The sequence below is a fragment of the Pinus tabuliformis genome, chromosome 4_1 (assembly GCF_031772625.1).
Source record: "Pinus tabuliformis cultivar Carrire ecotype Pingquan chromosome 4_1, CPIR1, whole genome shotgun sequence".
NCBI lineage: Eukaryota > Viridiplantae > Streptophyta > Pinopsida > Pinales > Pinaceae > Pinus > Pinus tabuliformis.
In genome coordinates this window covers 438,415,953-438,432,902 of record NC_142303.1, presented here as the reverse complement: position 1 = coordinate 438,432,902, position 16,950 = coordinate 438,415,953, and the positions used below count along the sequence as shown (strand labels likewise).

General features: G+C 38.6%; 1 protein-coding gene across 1 annotated transcript; it reads left to right on the top strand.

The window, feature by feature from the left end:
• The first annotated feature begins 4,047 nt into the window (after positions 1 to 4,047).
• Positions 4,048 to 9,897, top strand: LOC149176210 (uncharacterized). The gene is made up of 3 exons (XM_089421382.1): positions 4,048 to 4,618; positions 4,703 to 5,440; positions 5,600 to 9,897. Exons 1-3 carry the CDS (start codon positions 4,048 to 4,050, stop codon positions 9,895 to 9,897), a joined length of 5,607 nt encoding a protein of 1,868 aa, XP_089277508.1.
• Positions 9,898 to 16,950: the final 7,053 nt, after the last annotated feature.

Genomic DNA, 16,950 nt, shown 5'->3' with positions numbered 1-16,950 from the left:
TGATTTAGGAAGAAAGGGCCAGCCACTTGCGCTTCTGCATGAATGGCAGGTGTCTTCTGCATTGCAGGTGTCAAGCAGCGAAGGTATTTTGGGCTGCTTTCGTTTCGTTTCGTCCAGATCGAACCTCAATTCGCTTCACTTTGTTCAATTTTGTACTTTAATGTGGCCCAACCATTGACTGGAATGACTAGAAAACTTTCGATATTCTATTCAAATCTCGTTGAAGCAAGGACTACATCTGAGTTTTGCAGATTGAGTTTTCTCTGGGACAACATTTCACTCATGGCGATTTGAAAAGCTTCCCTGGTTTTAGAAATATGAGAATTTGAGTTTCTGTGTTATGGGAAGTCAGAAAGCATGTGCAAGCTCAAACTCCACATGGTCGAACAGCCGAAGCGCTTGAGATCATCACAAATAAAGGGCCCCAGGACGAGCACGGACCGCAGCGGTGGCTCCAGCGTCTTCTCCACCAGCGCTGCCATAATTACATAAAGTCCAGCAGCATTCTCATGACGGAGCCTGGTTACAGAGGGCGGCTCTGCCATCTGGGCGCCTCTTATCTTGCCGAGGAATACAATGCCAGCGGCATTTTTGATACACAAAGCGATTCGAATGCGAATTTCCAGGCCAGAGCTTTGCATAAACATTCCAGCCTGAAAATTACGGGCACACAGGGGTAACGTGTATGGCTACATGTACGGCTAGGGTAACGTGTCAAATTCACTTTAACTCCGTCATTTACAGAAACAATCTCAAAGGTACCATACCTCTGCTACACCACCACAGTTCCATCAAATGCTGGAGGGAAGTACAGCTAGGTGGGAAGGGAGCAGAGGAGCGCCTCTGGGATATGGTGGACATGCAATGTCAAGTGTTATTCTGAGAAAGCACTCAGAATAGCTCTAAGATGCAGGACCATTTTGAAGCAATGAAACCAGAAGCATCTTGGGTTTTATAAAGGGGCTCTCCATGCAAGGACATACCAACAACACCAGCACTAGCGCCGACAGCAGCCATGTTGACTACAGGAGTGGAATTAACAACAACTCGTGTTACAAGACTAGATCCTTTTGTTAGAAGCGCCCAGAGGGGCGGGCCAGGTGGTTGGTTGCTTTAGATCGAACAGAAGGCACGGAGGGGGTATAAGCAGGCAGGTCAAGAAGCAGCCTACCAACCAGCTAATGAACTCCTTCATATCAAAGCAAAATGTGCCTTCTCCACAGGGACTCAGTCTTGCTTCCATCGCCTTAGCCTGGGAAGGACGATCTAGTTCACTGGTAAACCAGATGAATCCTTTATAGCCAATATCTGTTAGATCTGGGAATTGAATGCTGGATGGGAACAGGGGCCTCAATTCAGGACTTAGCATTGTCATGATTCCTCGCCTTTTAGAAAGTACTATGAAATACATCCTCAAGGGACATAGATAGATGAATGATTGAAGCCAAAAAACGTGATCTATGATATGACTCATTTTTCTTTCTCTGATTGAGGCCAAGAAATGTAATCGGTGACATGCTTATTTTGTCTCTTTATGATTGAAGCCAGGAATTGAGGTCTTTGACGTGATTAGAAAGTACTATGAAATACATCCTCAAGGGTATAGATAGATGAATGATTGAAGCCAAAAAACGTGATCTATGACACGACTTATTTTTCTTTCTCTGATTGAGGCCAAGAAATGTAATAGGTGACATGCTTATTTTGTCTCTTTCTGATTGAAGCCAGGAATTGAGATCTGTGACGTGATTAATTTGTTTTTTTCCAATGCAGCGTTTGTGCCAAAGATAAAACCAAGACAATCTTTTGCCTTTGAAGCACTGTGTAGCTTCCAAGAAGCTATGCAGGCTGAACAGGTATGATCTCTCTCAGATTCTCCATTAGTTTCTATCTGCTAAGTAATTTACTTTCAATTATTTTTTCAAAGGTTCTTACATTTATATTTTGTACAGTAGGTTGCTGCTAGCTTACCACTTGAATATTCCAAGGAGAATGGATGCACAGTTCTGGCAGCATAACAGGGCTACACCAAACTCTCATTTAGCAAGTGCATAAATGCAGTCCCATAATCCCCACCAGAAGCAAATGAACATAGAAAAACAGGGGCATCGCAAGTTTCATCCTCCATGTTTCTATCACTCTGTAGATCCTCCTGATAAAGCTTCGGTAGGTAATTTCTTTCCTCTCTCTTTTTAAGCGAGTTAAGCTTGCTTTCCAGAGAATCAGTTTTATCTAAGCTTTAGCAACGAAAAAGCATTTCTATGTACCTGCCGAAATAGATGAGTTATTCAAGGCGCCCTCCATGTTTCTATCTCTCTGCATATTCTCTTGATAAAGCTTCGGTAGGTACTGTGTTATGTTGTGAGCACGTCTCTGTATTGTTTTCAATAGGATTTAGGTTACTTGGGATTATCAAAAAATTATTGTAACAAATTTCCATAGAAAACCAAACAGGTTGAGACTCTACCTTAGCGAGCGAGCGAGCTAGTACGCCGTAGCTTCAATCATTAATCTGTTGTGCTCTCTGTGTGTCTTGGATGGTGTAAGACCCAGAACCTTAACGGAATCGATTCTCAGATGGGCACAACAGAAATCAGGTTTTTCCCTGATCCCTTGGGCCTGCGAGTCATGTGGACCCTGCAATCTCCACTTTCTGGCAGGAGGCATCCAGTTTGGCCTTGCATAGTCTACAAAAATCGTAAGTAACAGTAACGATATTTCTGTAAATCGTATTATGAAGTCATAATTAGAATTTTTTCATATATAAATCAGCTTCTGAAACAAAGAATATCATTTGAAATAAAGAATATCATTTGAAATAGAGGCTTATTATTTGTAAAGCTAGCATATTGTGATGCAGGTCTGTTCAGCCTATAGTGTTGTGTCGTTCAATAGTTCTGAACGGGACGCTCCTCTAGGATTTCAGAAACAAGCTACTTCAGGATTTCAGAAACAGGATACTTCAGGATTTCAGAAACAAGATACTTCAGGATTTCAGAAAGAAGAAATAGTTCCAGGCATGGCGGATGCAGTGAAAGGAAAATAGACAGAAAATCAACTTCCACTTCCAGGCATGGCGGAAGAGGCCAACCATCAACTTCCAGCATGTGTGAAGCGGTCTTGTTATTGAATTGTCGAATTTCCCCTGCATGCATGACCGGTCTTGTTGTCGAATTGTCAAAGCTAGCAGCGCAAAAGCTGGCAGCTGTTGCACCACCTGGCAAGTTCAATGCACAAGAGCAGTTAGAACATGGGAACTTGGTTAGGATTTAATATCTGTTAAACTATGAAAGTAAGTAATGCTAGCATTAGTTAGCATTATATTTTCATTAGTTTCAAATTTCGCAAATATGTACACATAACATATGGTTTTTGCCTCTCCGCCTCGGGAAGAGGCCAAATAAGATGGCAAAACTACATGCCTCTCGAAACTTTGTTTTACATAAAATAGTAAAACCATATGCCTCTGAAAACTTTGGTTTATAAGTGGCAGCGACTAATAGCAAACAGGTAAATTAATGTTATAACATCGCAAACCGATTACTATAGTCCCTGGCCATTGCCAGATGGCAGGGACTAATAAGAAATTTTGTCTTCTATAATTATCTATGATATAAAAATTTAAAATAAAATAAATCCTTAAACTATATAATATAAACAAACTTTAAAATAAAGGATATCGAGAAAATTTCAACATCAACGAAAAAATCTAGTAATGGGATTCCATTAATTTGCTCCCTTGCACTTCAATTTTTTTTTCTTCTTTTTCCTGGATAAATCAAAAAGAATATGAAGATAATGACATAGAAGATTATATAACTAGATTTTAATTCATGATGCATTGGCATAGGAGCAATATAGCACAAGGGTTTCGGGAACGAATTCGAATGGTTGCAGAGTCGTAGGAACGCAGTAGCGAGAGAGTGGACCGAAGACGAGAAAGGCAGGTAATTTGGTCTGGTGACTGAAGTGGTTCCGAGCAGGTAATTTGTAGTTTTAAGAAAAGCTTGCTGAAGGATAGAGGGTTTCGAAGGTCTGAGTGAAGCAATGGACGAAAGGCAGGGGAGGGGAGAGATCCCCTCCTATAGGAATGTAATGGCAGGCAGTTCAGGAAACGGCGATGGGAAAGGGAGGGTGCCGGAAATAAGTAGGGAAATACCAGTACTGGGGAACCAATGGCAAGCACGACTGGTAAATAAATGCCTTCCTAGGGCACAGAAAAAGCCCAGGTATGTGATTCCAAATAATAAGCTGGAAAATTACCGTTGTTACATGAGAGATCACGCGTTAATATGTAAGTTTATAGGGTACTGGCCATCTGAAAGGGACCTCACGAGATGGATTCAGCAGCGATGGAAACCAAGAGGACATATAGATCTCAAATTGGGGGCCAAGGGATTCTTTACAGTCATCTTTGCAAACTTACAGGATAAGGAAAGGGTTTTTGAAGAGGGACCACACTTTATGAATAATGCGGGGTTATTCACACGATATTGGGAAGATAGATACAACCCTGATGAAGAGAAAATAATGGCAGCCCCGATATGGGTTAGATTATTTGGGCTACCGGATGAATTTTGGGATCCTGAAATATTGGAAGGAATTGGAAATTCGATTGGTACTTTTGTGAAGGTGGCAGAATCGACGAAAAGGGGAAAATATACTTCTTATGCAAGGATCTGTGTATACATGAATATCTCAGCCCCTTTACCGGAATCTATTGAGCTTGAATATCAGGATGAAATTTGGCAGCAACCCATTGATTACGAACATATACCGTTTAGGTGCAGACGCTGTCATGTATATGGACATCTTGCAAAGGATTGTCCACAAATTAGAATAGTGGAAGCAGAGAAGGACAAGAAGGAGGAAATCAGGACAAGAGAAGGAATGGAAGGAGAAGTAAATGAATTCAAAGAGGTACAGAGGAGAAGGAAACCAAATCTTGGGTCTCCAAAACTGCAATCCAAGGAAGTGAACTCAACACTTGAAAGTAAAAACAAGTTCAACATCCTTCAAACGCAAGAAGAAGAGGTTGAAGGAGAAAAACAGGATAAGGAGATTAATGAGAAACTTCCAATGGAACAGGAAAAGGAGATTAATGAGACAGCTCCAATGGAAATCATAAAAGATGGAAAGAGAAAAAGTAGGAGCCCAAGCAGAGAGCCGGAAGGGGAGGAGGGAGTACGACACGACAATATCACAGAACAATCAATGAAGGGTACGGAGATTGTAAAAGAAGTGGGTACAGAGGAAGAAAAAATAATGAAGAAACTACTAAATGATTGGAAAAAATTGGACGAAAGATTCATCCCAGAAAAAGAGAAACAGTTGTATAAGGAAGTCTTTCAAAGATATAAGGAGAAGAAGGCAGGATTTATAGAAAACAGGTTAGATCAAAGCAATCAGGATTCCCAAAGTCTAGAAGGGGATAGCCAAGGTAAGAGTGGAAGGAAAAAAGGGAGAAGAACGTTAAATGAATCAATCCAAGCAGTGGGAGAGACTCTAGTAAATTCAGGAAGGGTGATACCTCTGTCAGAGGTATTTCTACAAACTCCTAAAAAGTTTTAAATGATTGTTATAAGCTGGAATATTAGAGGACTAAATAGTCAAGGGAAACAGAGATATTTGAAGGAAAGAGTGAAGAAAGACAAGCCAAGTATTATGGTAATCCAGGAAACGAAAATGGAAAGTCAACAGATGACAGAAACTGTAAGGAAACTGAAATTAGGATACGAGGTTATGGCCCTAGATGCAGTAGCGACAGCAGGGGGCTTGGCTATTTTGTGGAACCCGGAAGAGGTAATTTTTGAACACTGGTTTACTTTGCCTAGAATCCTTTCAGGTCTGTTTAGATTAGTGGGGATGGGGGAAAGAATCTTGTTTACCGGAGTGTATGGGCCCCATAATTATAGAGAACGGAAAGATTTTTTGAAGAACCTCCACACTATGAGAAGTTTAATCCCGAACACCCCGTGGATGATAGGAGGGGATTTTAATATGATCAGGAATTTAGGAGAAAAGAGAGGGGGAATAAGGAGAGAGGATCCGAATATGGAGGAGTTCAACGATATGATTAGGGACCTGAGGTTAGTAGATATTCATACAACGAATGGGGTACATACCTGGAACAATCGACGAGGAGGACAGAACCAAATTGCGTCCAGACTGGATAGATTTCTGCTCTCGGAGCAAATTTTGAATCGTGATGTGTTTATTGAAGCTAAAATCCTCCCTAGCCTTGGTTCTGATCACTGGCCCATTCGGTTAGATATTGATATCAAGCAGGTCAAAGGGAAGAAACCCTTTAGATTCGAATCTTTTTGGCTTAGAGACCCACAATTTATAAAGAAATTGGAAGATTGGTGGAATCAATGCACTATCAGGGGCAAAGGGAAAATGCATACTATACAATTGAAGCTCAAGGAAATAAAACAAAGAATCAAAGAATGGAATAGGAAAGAATTTGGTAACATTATGGAGGCAAAGCAGAAATTAGAAGGAGAAATGGAGGACATCCAGCAAAAAATAATATTGGAGGGCAGGGACGAAGAGAAGAGTAGGGAGGAAGGGCGAATTATCAGTCAGTTAGAGGAGAGAAGAAAACAAGAGGAGATTTTGTGGAGACAAAAATCAAGGGTACGCTGGTTAAGGGAAGGCGAACGAAATACAAAATTCTTCCATCAAGCTATGATCCAACATAGACAGAGGAATAGAATTTTTTCAATTAAGAATGCAGAAGGAGAAAGAGTGATAGAACAGGCGGATATCGAAAAGACTCTAGTTGACTACTTTAAGGGGATTCTAACGGAAAATCAAAGGGATAGAGGGGAAGCCATTACTAATATCTGCAGGGAGATACCAAGAATAGTAACAGAGGACCAAAACAAGGCACTAATGCGGGTAGTAACCTTGGAAGAATTAGAAGAAGTAGTGATGAATATGAGTAAGAACAAGGCTCCAGGTCCGGATGGGTATACAGTGGAATTCTTCCAGGCAAGCTGGCACTTTATAGGCAAAGAGATATTGGAGGCGGTGGAAGAATCACGACTAAGACAGCGAATATGGCCAGGTATTAACTCAACCTTTCTGACCCTGATTCCTAAAAGTAATACTTCGGAAGAACCACAGGGCTTTAGACCCATAGCCTTGTGTAATGTTATCTATAAGATTATATCCACCCTGATTGCGAAAAGGTTGAAACCTCTCCTACCCAATTTAATTGCGCCTGAACAGACTGGTTTTGTGGAAGGTCGGCAAATCTTGGATGGTATAGTGGTATCTCAGGAAGTGATACATTCTCTAAAGGTGAGAAAAAAGAAAGGGATGCTTATGAAGTTGGATTTGTCTAAGGCCTATGATCGATTGAACTGGAACTATCTCAGCGAGGTTTTGGGAGCTTTTGGATTTGAGAACAGGTGGATAGCATGGATAATCAGCATGATCTCTACTCCGAATTTCTCAATTTTGGTCAATGGTATTCCTACAGATACGTTTAATGCCACCAGGGGCATTAGGCAGGGGGACCCAATTTCTCCGTTCTTATTCATCTTGGCTATGGAAGGATTAAGTAGAAAACTTAAAAAAGAAGTAAGCGAAAGAAGAATCAAAGGCATTAGGTTGTGGGGGAATAATCTAATCATCACACATCAACAGTTTGTTGATGATTTGATGTTATTTGGAGAAGCGTCGCTTAGAGAGGTGAGAAGTTTCAAGAATGTCTTAGAAGTTTTCATGAACGCTTCAGGTATGGCGATCAATAATGATAAATCTTGTACTTTTATATTTAATTCACCTGAAGCTGTCAAAGCTCATTTAACCAGAGTTCTAGGCTTTAGACAGGGAGAGTTACCTACTAAATATTTGGGCATTCAACTGGATATAAACTCACACCGCATAAAGAATTGGCAGAGCTTGTTGGAAAAGATCAGGAAAAGATTAGCTAGTTGGTCGTTCAGATTGCTGAATTTAGCAAGTCGAGTTATCCTTTTAAAATCGGTATTATTATCTATCCCCATATATCACCTATCCATTATGGCTGCTCCCAAAGGCGTTTTTTCTAAATTGAGAGAAATATTGGGTAAATTTCTTTGGGGGGGACCTAAGCAACAGAAAAAATGGACTCTAGTTTCATGGAAGAATGTAATCAAGAGGAAAGAGGAAGGAGGCCTTGGAGTAAGAGATCCGGAAATAGTAAATAAGGTTTTAGGGGCGAAATTATGGTGGAGATGGGTACAGGGGGGAACTGATGTGTGGAAAAGAATATGGAACCAAAAATATGATATGCCAGGTACAACTGAAGGGCGTCTAAGAATAGAAGAAACTCCACGAGGATCACAAATATGGGATTTAGCAAGAAATAATAAGGATATAGTTAGGAACCTAGCCTTCTGGGAAATCCGCGAAGGTAGTTCAGCAAGATTTTGGGAGGAAGGATGGCAACAGCGTGATAAGCTGAATAGGAACCAACCTCTTCATGAAGTCCAAGCAACAGCGCAAAGAGCAGGAATGGAATATGTGAGGGACTATTGGAGAAGAGAAGCATTAAATGATATATGGAGAGTCTGGAAAAGGCCGCAGGAATGGGATGATAGTATAAGTCCGGAGACTGGGCAAGTGTATATCAGTGAAATAGAATCGAGGAAAATTAAGATCAGAGAAGGTAAAGATATCCTTAGATGGGGTAAAGCGATGAAGGGGATGTTTACAGTCAAAGAAGCATATTACTGGGAAACGAAAGAGGAAAGGGAAGATGAACCAATGGACTGGAAAAAGATTTGGGAAGGAAAATGGTGGCCAAAAGTAACATATTTTGCATGGTTGGTGTGCAGAGGACGGATCCTGACTTGGGACAATATTCAGAAACGAGGAATGAATGGACCATCAAGATGTTACCTGTGTAGTAAAGAGATAGAGAATCAGGAGCACCTACTGAATCGCTGTATATATACTCAGAGTCTATGGGAAGAACTTAGGGTACTCTTTGGTAAGTCAAATAGGGATCCAGATAGCCTTAGGAATACCCTACTTCAATGGGGAAAGGGGAATTTTCAAAGTAAAGTTGTAAGGAGGCTATGGAATTTGGCGGTTGGTTTCGTAATCTGGGAGGTTTGGAAAGAGCGAAATCGAAGACTCTTTAGAGACAAAAGCTGCCAAGAATCAAGAATTTGGGATGAAATATGTAGGTCGATAAAAGAAACGGTTTTGTCTGAAGCTTGGGACGAAGACGATTGGAAGCTGAACCCGGAGGAACAGCGAATAGTTTCAAAATTGAATATCGACTTTACGATGATCTACCCCAATACAGACAGGAGAAATAGATATTGCATGCAAAGCCCAAATCATTTTAGACTTCCAGGGGATAGACGGATCAAATTGAATTTCGATGGGGCATCGAAGGGTAACCCTGGACAAGCAGGTTGGGGGGGCATTTTCAGAGATAGTAGAGGTATTACACGGTGGGCGTATGCTGAATGGGGAGGGGAAATGACGAATAACGAAGCGGAATTATGGGCAGTACATAATGGACTTCGAATCGCAGTTCGAAACGGATATAGGAATCTTGAAATTGAAGGCGATTCCCAGATCACGATAGATATGTTAAGGAAATTAAGAGATGGCAAAAGATGGGATCATGTGGCGAAGAGTTGGCGGACAGCAGGGATTATACAAGACATAGAAGGGTTGCTGAGGACGATAGAATATACAATGATAAATCATGTTTTGAGGAATGGTAATCGAGCAGCCGATTTATTAGCCAATTGGGGAAGTGAAGCGCCGAACAGGGTAATGGATGGTAGCTGGCTATCATTTCAGGATGATCCAAGGTGGAACGCATTAAAAAATATATTAAGACAGGATCATGATGAAGCGACTGCACCAGAAAGGAATGATTAGCCGCCTCCTGATTATGGATAGGAGGGGAAAAGACAGGATAATTAATGTTGGACTAGGGAGTATGAAGAAGCGAGTATATGGAATTAAAGTCATGGACGGTGAGTTTAATCAAACCATGGGAGGAATGATCATCCCAAGGAGGAAAGTGGGTAAGGTATCGAGGACGAGAGGTGGAAGCGTCAGAGAGACAACGTACGTCTCACATCATGATCCAGTAAATGAGACGCGTATTAATGAAGAGGACAGGCAGCAACGAAGTTTCAAGAAGAAAAGGTGGCCGAGCAGGGATACATTAGTGTTTGCATGCAGTCGAACGGAGAAAAGGAAGAAACCAGGAGTGAACTGCAGCAAAGTGAGGGGGAGAGTTACGAATTTGCAACAGACGAAGGCAAGCAACATGGCTGTGAACCAAGACAGGGGAGAAGGCAGGTGGACGCGAAGCAAGGAGGCGAATTTAGACAAGAAAGGAAAGAGTTTTGTAGAGGAAACCTTACAGAGGATTTATCTTGACATCCCGGACGAGTCGGAGGAAGAGTTTGATATACGAGACTACATTTCAGATGAGGAGCCACGTCGGGCAACGGGTGGTAAAGTAGGTAAGTGGAAGCAGAACAACAATGAAACGGGAGATAGGGAAGATAAGAATGAGGGTCAGGAAGATGACGAAGAGGGAGCGGGTGGCAGACGCGGAAGGAGCAGAGGAATGCGAGGACGTGGTAACCAGAGGGGTAGAGGGAGGACTGGCGGATGCGGAGGTCGAGGGAGCAGGGCTCAAAGATCTGAATATGAGGAGGGATCAGCTAGTGAGGTCAGAGGCAGAAAAAGAGGGAAGAAAGATATGAGGAAAAAACTGCAAGAGGCAGAGGAAGCATATCTTCATGAAACAAACCCGAATATCAGAAGAATCATTGACCACTTAGAGGAAGATGCCATGCAGGAAATTTCAGATCCTGAAATGGAAGATTGGGAGCAGTTTCTCCCTGACCCGGGGCACACAAGAGGAAGAATGTCCTTGTACAAGCAGTCATTACATGTTTATTGGGGAATGAAGAGATTATTGGCCAAAGCTATGGAGCAGGTGGCCATGGAGATGGTGGAATTGGCTCAAGGAATCCCCACCCCCAAAAGGGAGCTGAAGAATATCCAGGTTACTCTTCTTATGCAAGACAGAAAGATGGACAAGATTCTGCAGATGTTTAAAGCGAGTGGAATGGAGGTCAAGGCAGAGAACGGGCCCAAGTCAGATACATTGAATCAATAGGATATGGAATTGCTGCAAGGAGGTTTTTATCTATTTCTTTTTGTCTTTTGTAATATTGGATGGAAATGCTTCAAAGAAAAAACAGTTTGATTGTAGCAAGAATAGCTGGGCTTTTTGCATGGTTAGATAGACTGGTCGTATACTTTTTTTGGATGGCTGTTAAAAACCTTCGATGGTCACCCGGTTTCCCTTAAGGGCGGGTTGAGACCTGCCTATGTATGTAATATCTCTTATTTTCAATAATAGAATTCCGCCTCAGTTTACAAAAAAAAAAAACATCAACGAAAAAATCTGACAAAAAATTTAACTATCAATAAATTTTCGTTGAATGAAGTTAACTTGAACTTAAAAACGAGATTTTATAATTTCGAATAAGAAGTGAACAGAACTAAGGAGAGTGGAAAAATCTAACGGTCAACATATTTTCGGCATAGTCTAACGGGGGCGTTGTTTTTTATTAAAAAATAATGGAAAATTGGGTAGGATTTTAATAAAATTGGTCAAATTTTTTGGAAATCCAGATTAAATTTTTAAATTAGGGTTTTTGATAGTGATTAATTATCTTCATAGTTAAAAAACCGATTTAAATATTTTTACGATGAGATTTAAAAAAAATATATTGTTAAAAAATTTGGGTCAAAATCACATCATAATTCATTTGTCAAGGCATTTCCATCGTCAACATTAATTAAAAATACATTAAACTTGAATTTAATGCTAAAAAAATTCTAAGAGTCAACTAATTTGAGTTTGACAGGCTCGGTCAACTTGAAATTCCATGTCTGACACTAAGTCAGTCTTCATATTGACTAGTGTCAGTCTTCATATTGACTATCTATCCTATGGAATGAGTCAAATCACCAGTTTGTCTCGCATCTATTCGACCAGATCCTATATATAGAGGTTTATTTCTTTCGGCAGCATTCAACGGCCTTTGGATTTTAATAATCTTCGCGACCTCAGATTATTGATTCCCAAGCTCCGGATTCAACGGCCTTTGGATTCTAATAATCTTCACCATCTGAGATTAGTGATTCCCAACCTCTGCGTCGCGAAATATGGAGAATCCTCAACTGAGGGAACCTTCTCTACCAAACGAAGATCGCAAACAAACATCCAGGAAATTTAAGGGAATCCGACAACGGGAATGGGGGAGTTGGCTAGCCGAAATTCGGATGCCAAAATCGCGAGAGAAGATATATCTGGGTTCCTACAAAACAGCCGAGCAGGCCGCCCGAGCCTTCGACGCCGCCATGTATTGCCTGAGAGGGCCCAACGCCAAATTCAATTTCCCTGATTCTGTACCCGCCATTACCTCCACTTCTTCTCTTTCCCGTCAGCAAATTCAGGTTGCCGCCACCAAATGTGCCTTGAACGAACTCCCTTTCGCTGCGCCTTCTCTCGACCATAATATCGACAATAACAGCAAAGAGGAGCCTTCGCAGTCGTCTTCGGTTTCCGAAATGGCGTTGTCGAGCGAGGAGCGCGAGATATCGGAAGAGATGGCGTTTTGGAAATCTTTGTTTTGGCGATCAGAGGGCGCTGAGTGCCTGAATTTCGAAAAAATTCCTTCAATTGACGAGGCGTTGGCATTGGAGCTCGCTCTGACTTCACAGGAGGAGGAGATCGACATTTCTGTTGATCCAACAGCTCTGTGGAACTTCGAAAATGTGTGAGTTTCTTGGACAAGGAAGATAAACAAAATCATAGCATAACACATGACGCACTTGTTAATAGACGATATTCAATTTGCAGCGCACAAGTCCGTGTCAATGATGTTGATGATAAAACTGCAGCATCCTCTCCCTCTCATGTAATCTTGCTACTTGTAAAAACATTTAAAGCTGTCCATATCCGAAAGGAATGTTCTGACTTTTAATAAACTAATCACTTATTGTTTATTATTATGTTGGATAACTATGTAAAGCATAGTTACCAAATTTGAATATTTTATATGGAAAAAAATTGAGTATTAAAATTTGATTATATATTGAAATTTTTTCTATGTAAAATTTTATAATATATATAGATTAAGACATTATTATTTTTTTCTAAAATTTAAAAAATGGAAATCAATTTTTTCTCATAATTTTAACATTGAAATCAATATTTTTGTTTATCTAGTTTCAACATTTTTTTATTATTATTTAGTTTCAACATTTTTTTATTATTATTTAAGATGAATAAAAAATAATGAAAAAAAAAAATCAAATTTATTAATATTAAGAAGGGAAAGACAAATAAGTAAAATTTAATAATATGAATAACAAAATTCAAAATTAAAGTGTAATGTTAAAAAACAGAATATTGAATTTTAAAATTAGTCTCAAATAATTTTTATGTACAAAGAAATTTATATCTCAATCACTCTTCAAAATTATTCAACAATAACTATGTTGTTAGATTTTTAGACTTTTGTGATCATATTGATAATAACACTGTATTTCGGATTAATCACATTATTGAGATTTGATGAGGTTTCGAACCAACTAATGTGGTTTAAACAAAGGTGAAAAATTAATCTTTGCAAATGTTTAAATAACATATAAACGTCATTATCAGGAATTTGTGAAATAATCATTATAAACTAGCCCTTACAAAAAGGTTGTTAAGAATTAGTTAAAGCAATAGTTGTTATAAACTAGCCCTTACAAAAAGGTTGTTAAGAATTAGTTAGAGCGAGCGATATAAAAAATAAATTTATTTATTTCGATATCTACTAAACTAAATTAAAAAAAGATTATAATGGAGTAGAATTCCATATTAGTGGGATATAATATTTAATAAATATCACTATTATATTTGAATGTTATAAAGCCGTTACTAAAAGGTTGTTAAGAATTAGTTAGAAGGAGTGATATAAAAAATAAATTTATTTATTTCAATATCTACTAAACTAAATTAAAAAAAATTATAATGAACTTAAATTCCATATTAATGAGACATAATATTTAATAAATATTACTATTCCATTTGAATGTTATAAACTAAAAAGAAAAAAGGAAGTAGTATTATTATTTATTAATATGTAATTTAATGTCATTTTCAAAAAATAAAGAATATGGATGAAATTCCAGTGGTAAGAGGATATTATACTAATTAATAATAAAGTTAATTTTCTATTTAGTATTGAAAGAAAAGGAAAAGAAAACTAAAATTAGTTATTATTAATTATTAAAATACGAGGGAAAATAACTAAAGGATATAACAAATAAGAAAGAAGAAAATAATCAAGAGGAGAGGGTAAGCTCCTACTAAATTTCCAACGATCATTTCTGTTGAGATTGATCCATGTTTCTCAATCTCAATGGCTTCTCTTAACTTCCTATGATGGAAATGGTCAACCATGGCGATGACAAAGGTATCCTCTTTGTATCCTTCTTTCTTATGTCATTGTATCTTTTAGTTTCTTTTATTCTTTCTTATTTCATTATATCCTTTAGTTATTTTTCCTCATATTTTAATAATTAATAATAACTAATTTTAGTTTTCTTTTCATTTTCTTTCTACACTAAATAGAAAAATAACTTTATGATTAATTAGTATATTACCCTCTTACCACTAGAATTTCATCCATATTCTCTATTCTTTGAATATGATATTCAATTACATATTAATCATTAATAATACTACTTCCTTTTTTTTCTTTTTAGTTTATAACATCCAAATGGAATAGTCATATTTATTAAATATTATGTCTTATTAATATGGAATTCTAGTACATTATAATCTTTTTCAATTTAGTTTAGTACATATTAAAATAAATATATTTTTTTATATCCCTCTAACTAATTCTTATCAACCTTTTTCTAATGGCCAGTTCAAAATGGTTAGTTTATAATGGCTATTTCAAAATGGCGAATTCCAGACAATAATGCTTCTATGTTATTTAAACATTTGCGAAGATTGACTTTTTCACCTTTGTCCTGAGGATGAACTACATTAGCTGGTTCGAAATCTCGACCAAATCTCAATAATGTGATTAACCCGAAACACAGTCTTATTATTAATAAATATGTTGTAAAAAAAATTGTAAGCTTTGTAGGACCTCTTCTTTCATTCATAATCAAGGCAGGTTACAATCATAAAAAGTCATTTGGTGGCCTCAACTTGCCCATTGGGAAATTAGATATGTCGGCCAGTGAAACACATTATAAGTCATCTAAAATATCATAAGTTTAAGTCTATCAAAGTCATTCAGTGGCCTCAACCTGCCTATTGGGAAACTAGATTTGTTGGCCACTGAAACGCATTATAAGTCATCCAAATTCTCATAAGTTTAAGTCTATCAAACTTGACCTTATAGGCCTAAGTGTCTAAGTACCAAGGTGCATCCACAACAAAATAACTAAAACAATAGCTATTATTCGACATTTACAACATATATATAGATAAAAAAAAAGTCATCAAACATCCTAAACACTATTCATCTTCAGAGGACTCTACTAGACCAGGGTCCTTGGCAAAGGAACCAAGTAACTCTGATTGAAAGAGACACAAGAGTTGCTTCTCAATACGACCCAGGCGAATATTTTGCTGCTGGATCTGAAATTGGATCAGTTGCAATTTCTTCTGGATATCCTAGAGGCCAGGGTTTGACTTAGTTACATTGGTTGACACAGTCATAATGGCTTTAACCATCATATTATTCATGAGCCAATAAAAAGAATTGTCGGCTTGTACTAGGTGGTATAGCCACGGATATGCTTTAGATCTGGAGATAAGAGACACCAGTTCGTCACCTACATTTCAGTCTCTGCACGTTGGTTAATATTTGACTCCCAAGACATGATTAGCTGACACACCTCAGCTAGAGTACCAATTGTATAAGCTTGCATTACTTCCTATATGACCTGTACATCTGACCTTCTGTCCCTTATTTTTGTAGGCATCACGAGGGGGGCCTTTGCCACCTTTCATTACTTTCTTCCTATTATTACCCCCACCACCATTTCCTAACGAGCAAGCACCAAGGGTTTAACACAACATCTTTCCTATTATAAATTTAACTAAAAACTAGACAAACCCAAAGTAACGAGATGACGAGGTCATTTCCAAAAGGTCGACCCACAACCACAGACCACAGTCTGATCACTCAAACTTGAGGCAGTTATATTAAAGACAAGCAAGAGACATTGACTGTTAGGAGAGATCCAAGTCCAAAAACTAAGAGGGAACCTTGTGGGCTTCCAACATCGAGGGATGCCATCAATACATTCACAAAAGAACCATAACATGGAGCAAGACTAAATAATTAAAGTCTTTGCATGAACCGAACAACAGAAACTGACTCTGTGAGCTTCAAGACTATATATTTCACCATGAAATCATCATAAATCAAAAGCAAAGTGGAAGCTTTCATAGCGAAAGTAGAAAAGCACCCAGCCCTTACATAACCCTCCCTTTCTGCACACAAGTTGGTATCGAATTTGAAGGGAGACCAACCACGAACACACATACCCATTTTAGATAAAAGTGTGACAAAGAAGATGGAAATAGTCAAAGAAAGAGCACACAGATAATAAATAGGGACGCCCAAAATTGTGCATGTTTCCAAATTACGATCCCTGAAGCACCCAACTTTCCCATTTCCAAAAGCAAGACTGCCCTAGCATACTGAGAAATTAACAACAACATAGACTTTCCATGAAACCAAACAGTGATTTCTGGACCATCCATCATTCCTATTACCAACAACATGACAACCATCCATGCTTTCTTCCATTCGATCAGGCGACAAATTCCGAGGCAAAGGCATAGAGATAGAGACATACCCACATACCAACGCCACA

What these genes read in the sequence shown, in the direction of transcription:
- LOC149176210 (XM_089421382.1), top strand. Translation starts at nt 4,048, where the DNA reads ATGGACGAAAGGCAGGGGAGGGGAGAGATCCCCTCCTATAGGAATGTA. An exon ending in AGGAATTGGAAATTCGATTG is followed by an intron (nt 4,619 to 4,702) that starts GTACTTTTGTGA and finishes TGAATATCTCAG; the next exon opens with CCCCTTTACCGGAATCTATT. An exon ending in TCTAGAAGGGGATAGCCAAG is followed by an intron (nt 5,441 to 5,599) that starts GTAAGAGTGGAA and finishes GGAATATTAGAG; the next exon opens with GACTAAATAGTCAAGGGAAA.